This window comes from Thalassophryne amazonica, chromosome 5 (assembly GCF_902500255.1).
Source record: "Thalassophryne amazonica chromosome 5, fThaAma1.1, whole genome shotgun sequence".
Lineage (NCBI taxonomy): Eukaryota > Metazoa > Chordata > Actinopteri > Batrachoidiformes > Batrachoididae > Thalassophryne > Thalassophryne amazonica.
Window position 1 is genome coordinate 49501659 of NC_047107.1, and position 6000 is coordinate 49507658.

The 6000-nt window shown below is 39.7% G+C and overlaps 1 protein-coding gene across 1 annotated transcript in view; it reads left to right on the forward strand.

Moving 5' to 3' along the window:
* Window positions 1-5003, forward strand: part of vcp (valosin containing protein) — a 40980-nt gene extending 35977 nt beyond the window's left edge. Inside the window, 3 exon segments of the mRNA XM_034170161.1 lie at window positions 695-850; window positions 933-1087; window positions 4490-5003. Of these exon segments, the coding sequence (XP_034026052.1) occupies window positions 695-850; window positions 933-1087; window positions 4490-4595 (417 nt within the window). The 3' untranslated portion in view covers window positions 4596-5003.
* The last annotated feature ends 997 nt before the right edge of the window (window positions 5004-6000 follow it).

A 6000-nucleotide genomic window follows, 5' to 3' on the forward strand; every position in this document is an offset into this window, starting at 1 on the left:
AAAGTTTGTTCATGTGCAGTTGACTTAATTAGTGTTAATAAAAGGTGGCCAGTGTAGCCACTTACTGGGCATTTCATTGGGGGTGCTTGATGTCCTTGACTGTTCATGCATTTGCACAGTTGTCGGCTGACATGTAATGTGGTTCTCCCCCTTCTATAACTTTGTGAGAGCTGTATAATTATTTCAGTGGCTGTTATCTTCCTGTCACTTGGAACCAGTTTGTCTGTGTTCTTGTGAATATTTTTAATAATGAAGTCTTTTGCCTTCACAACTGCTACTCACTGGATTATTTTGTCTGGTTGCTTTTTACCTCTCAGCCTAAATGTGCTCACAGTATCATGGCCGGTGGGTGATGCACACACTTTGTCCAGGCTCATTCTTAGTGGCAGTTGGGGACAGCCTTCTAGAATATTGCATTCCCAGTTTGCCCTCTGACTTTACTTTTACTTTGACATAGTAACTCATTCTTTTTTTTTTGCCCTTGTAGGTCTATTCCTGTGTTAGTGGACCTTTTTTGTTTGACTAGTGATGCTGTCTGACACTCAGTCCCGAGTGGGCTCATGGTGATTTTTGTGGTTTGTGTGGTGAGCGGCTGAACTGGAGATACACAGAGGGTTTTTTTTTTTTTTTTTTTGTGGTAGCTTATCACTTTGACTTCTGATCTTTAACCTCACACTTTTTAATATATTTTCAGGATGTGGACTTAGACTTTCTGGCTAAGATGACCAATGGCTTCTCTGGAGCTGATCTTACAGAGATCTGCCAGCGGGCGTGCAAGTTAGCCATTCGAGAGAGCATTGAGAACGAGATCCGCAGAGAGAGGGAGAGGCAAACTAACCCCTCGGCTATGGTCAGTGTGCCATCATTCAAGCAGGTTACTTTCAAATATCTGAAAGACATTTCTCATTCTCACTTACCTTCTTTCTTTATAGGAGGTTGAAGAAGATGATCCTGTACCAGAAATCAGAAAGGACCACTTTGAAGAGGCAATGCGATTCGCTCGCCGTTCAGTCAGTGACAATGACATTCGCAAATATGAGATGTTCGCTCAGACACTGCAGCAGAGTCGTGGCTTTGGCTCATTCAGGTATGTTGTTTTTATTTGTGACAGTGTAAGATTCTTTGGAGGATGCTCTGAGACGTGACCACCTGGACTAACCACAGTTGTGTGAAACTCTGCGGCCTAACTATGTTGCCTGTGGTTATTTTTGCACACATGGTACACGTCTGATGCTTTACATTATCAGACTGCACATTACATCACATTTATGTGCAACTGTAATCGTCATATCTATTTGTTGCCATTATATATAGCCTGTGACCTCCTATAAAGCTTTACCCAATGAATGAACTAAGTTAAAAGTGAAAAATAGATCAAGTCTAGTTAAGAATTGACCAAATGAGGAAAAAGATCTGCTTGCATGTTTTATGTACAGGTGTCCCTCGTTTATCGCAGGAGTTACATTCTAAAAATAGCCCGCAATAGGCGAAATCCGCGAAGTAGTCAGCGTTATTTTTTACAATTATTATAAACGTTTTAAGGCTGTAAAACCCCTCAATATACACTTTTCTCAAACAGGCATTAACATTTTCTCACTTTTCTCTCAAAGTTCAAACCTTAGTAGAAAAATAAGACCAACCTGTTTTCAGGCCCAAACATTTGATTGAGAAATAAAAATAGAATGTTTTCCTATAAATAATTATGATGGCTTTTAGAACTAACAAATTTAATTTTAACGATCAACCTACGAGGTTGAACACATAAGAAATTATTAATAGTGACTGACCAGTATTTCACAGTTCCTCTGATCGCGCCTCTTCGTCTTGGCAAAGCTCCGCTGTTGCGTCTTTTTCCACTGAGTGACACCTCGGTGCAGGTGTCTTTTTCCAAGTGAAGAACACAGTTATGGGTAGTTGTTGGCGCTCTTTTCTTCTTCTGGGCGAGAAGATTCTTATAAACAGACACGCAGAACACAATGCGTGCATTCTCCCTTTGCGGTGCTGCGACTGGCCTGCTTGATGAGGACGCAGAACACAATGCATTGTAAAAAAAAAAACAACAAAAAAAAAACATGCAAATTGGACTAAAAAAAATCTGCGAAACTGCAAGGCTGCAAAAGGTGAATCGCATTATAGCGAGGGACCACTGTAAACCTATATTTTCTGAACAACGTCACACGGAGTATCTGTTGCATCTGTCTGCAGATGTCATGAAGAGATTAAAAATCCGTCATTTCTTTTTGAAGCCTGGTGCTACTATTTCATGCAACAATAGGGAAAATGAATTTAATTTGCAGTTTATTTATACTGCAAATACCGCAGTAGTGAGCAGAAGCTAATTAATGCTATCGTATGAGGCACAAAGAACTCAGAAGTAACTGGCTTCTTGTCGACACTGAAACACACACAAACATTTCTTAGAACTAACATGCATGTTTACATCACTAATGTAATTTTTTTTAACTGCATTTTAAAAATGTTAGCCTTACCTTAGCCTAGCAATCTTCCTCAAGTAGAATGATGCAGTTAATTTAATGTCACTCATTCTTTAACACCCAGTACATCCTTCTCATTCAGATTTTCTCATTTTACAGTGGTTGCCATCAGTTTAATGGTGCATTGCCGCCTTCTTTTGCTCCCGAGTGTGAATTGCAGGACTTTGAAATCAGTATACACAAGCAGCTTGTCAATGAAGTTGGGACATTGTGTAAAATGTAAATAAAAACAGAATACAATGATTTACAAATTCTCTTCAACCTATATTCAGTTGAATACACCACAAGTTATTTAATGTTCAAACTGATAAACTTTTTTGTTTTTGTGTAAATATTTGCTCATTTTAAAATGGATGCCTGCAACGCATTTCAAAAAAGCTGGTACAGGGGCAACAAAAGACTGGGAAATGCTCAAAGAACACCTGTTTGGAACATTCCACAGGTGAACAGGTTAATTGGAAACAGGTGAATGTCATGATTGGGTATAAAAGGAGCATCTCCAAAAGGCTCAGCCGGTCACAAGCAAAGATGGGGCGAGGATCACCAGTTTGTGAACAGCTGCATCCAGCAGTTTAAGAACAATGTTTCTCAACGTTCAATTGCAAGGAATTTAGGGATTCTATCATCTACAGTCCATAATAAGACGATTCAGATAATCTGGAGAACTTACTACATGTAAGCGGCAAGGCCGCAAACCAACATTGAATGCCCGTGACCTTCGACCCCTCAGGCGGCACTGCATTAAAAACCAACATCATTGTGTAGAAGATCTTACCGCGTGGGCTCAGGAACACTTCAGAAACCCATTGTCAGTTAACACAGTTCATCACTACATCTACAAGTGCAAGTTAAAACTCTACCATGCAAAGCGAAAGCCATACATCAGCAACATCCAGAAATGCTGCCGCCTTCTCTGGACCAGAGCTCATTTGAAATGAACAGAGAAAATGTGCTGTGGTCTGATGAGTCCATATTTCAAATTGTTTTTGGTAATCATGGACGTTGTGTCCTCCAGACAAAAGAGGGAAAAGACCATCGAGATTGTTACCAGCGCATAGTTCAAAAACCAGCATCTATGATTGTATGGGGGTGTGTTAGTGCCCATGGCATGGTCAACTTACAAATCTGTGATGGCACCATCAATGCTGAAAGGTACATCCAGGTTTTTGAGCAACACATGCTGCCATCCAAGCAACATCTTTTTCAGGGACGTCCCTGCTTATTTCAGCAAGACAATGCCAAGCCACATTCTGCATGTGTTACAACAGCGTGGCTTCGTAGTTAAAGAGTGCGGGTACTAGACTGGCCTGCCTGCAGTCAAGACGTGTCACCCATTGAAAATGAGTGGCGCATTATGCAGCACAAAATACAACAGAGACCCCGGACTGTTGAACAGCTGAAGTCGTACATCAACCAAGAATGGGAAAGAATTCCACGTACAAAGCTTCAACAATTAGTGTCCTCAGTTCCCAAACGCTTATTGAGTGTTGTTAGCAGGAAAGGTGATGTAACACAGTGGTAAACATACCACTGTCCCAGCTTTTTTGAAATGTGTTGCAGGCATCCATTTCAAAATAAACAGATATTTGTACAAAAACTAAAAGTCTGTCAGTTTGAACATTAAATATCTTGTCTTTGTGGTGTATTTAGTTGAATATAGGTTTAAGAGGATTAGCAAATCATTGTATTCTGTTTTTATTTACATTTTACACAATGTCCCAACTTCATTGGAATTGGGGTTGTAGACATAGGAATGGATATTACTTTTTCAGCTTCTCCCCCCTTTTTTGCTGGTGGGTGTTTTGCTACAGCAGATCCGATATGGCGTTACATGTTGATTTGGCACAAGTCTTACACTGGATACCCTTCCTGACACACTCCCACATGCATGGAGAGTAGGCAGGGGTGGCCTTCTGCTTTGCAAACAAACACTGAACTGCTTGGTCACAACTCTGCCAAGAAATGAATAATTGACTATTACTTCTTTTTGTCAGGTTTCCCTCCAGTGCTGCAGGTGGCAGTGGTCCGAGCCAGGGCTCAGGGGGAACTAGCAGCGGTCCCGTTTTCAACGAGGATAATGACGATGACCTTTATGGATAAATATACACTGCCCCACAGTGGTCAGTTCTGGGATCACACTTGTACAAATTCTCACCAGATTCCACATTTTTAGGACTTTGTGCTTCTTTCATGTGTTCCTTTTTTGTATGACTTACCTTGGAGAAAGCATGTAGCTGCTTGGTTTGCCCTGGCTTTGTTGTGGGTGGGGGTAAGGGTATATTGAAAACACAGTGAATGGCTGATGCAAACGTTTAGGGGCGGGGTTATTGAGTGGCCTCATTTTCACTATCACACAAATGAGTGGCTTTAGTGATGGGATTCTGTACTAGGCTAACAGAACAGAAGGATAAGCATTGCTAATTACTTTTTTTTTATGAACAGTAGCATATAATGTATTCCAAATTTGTCAAGTTTATGTTGTTGAAAATAAAATCTCCCTGAAAGCGTTGCTAGTTTCTGTTTAATGCTCTTTGGTAAAGTTTTCTATTTCTCAACATGGATGAGATTGGTGGCAGCTCACTGTAAAATTAAAGACGAGATGAATTCCAGTTTACAAATGATTTTTATTGTTGCATACTAACAATATTCCATTCAAGGTTTTAAAAGGAATTGACAGATTCCTCAAAGATGGTTTGAACTCACTGATGGTGTGTCTCCAGAAATTTAACATGTTCAAAGCTTGTGTTATTTGCCTTCTCTCATTCAGTGTTATGTACACTCAACAAAAATATAAATGCATCACTTTTCACAGGAAAATCACAGAAATCATCAGGGGTGCCCAAACTTTTGCATACAACTATATACATACACACATACACTCAAAAATATAAACGCATGTGTGTATGTATATAGTTGTATGCAAAGTTTGGGCACCCCTGATGATTTCCGTGATTTTCCTTTATAAATCATTGGTTGTTTGGATCAGAAATTTCAGTTAAATATATCATATAGCAGACAAACAGTGATATTTGAGAAGTGAAATGAAGTTTATATGATTGTACAGAAAGTGTGCAATGATTCTTTAAACAAAATTAGGCAGGTGCATAAATTTGGGCACCCCAACAGAAACAAAATACATCAATATTTAGTAGAGCCTCCTTTTGCAGAAATAACAGCCTCTAAATGCTTCCTATAGCTTCCAATGAGAGTCTGGATTCTGGTTGAAGGTATTTTGGACCATTCTTCTTTACAAAGCATCTCAGGTTTGTTGGTTTCCGAGCATGGACAGCTTGCTTAAAATCACGCCACAGGATTTTCAATATTAATAATATTCAGGTCTGGGACCGAGATGGCCATTCCAGAACGTTGTACTGGTTTACACGGCAGGATTTTAAAATTATCTGTAGGCTTCCAAAACCTGAGACCACACACGTGGAGATAAAAAAAAAAAAAAAAATCAAAGATCTAACAGGTTTGATAGTACAGTGTGTGGTGTTCAGTCATA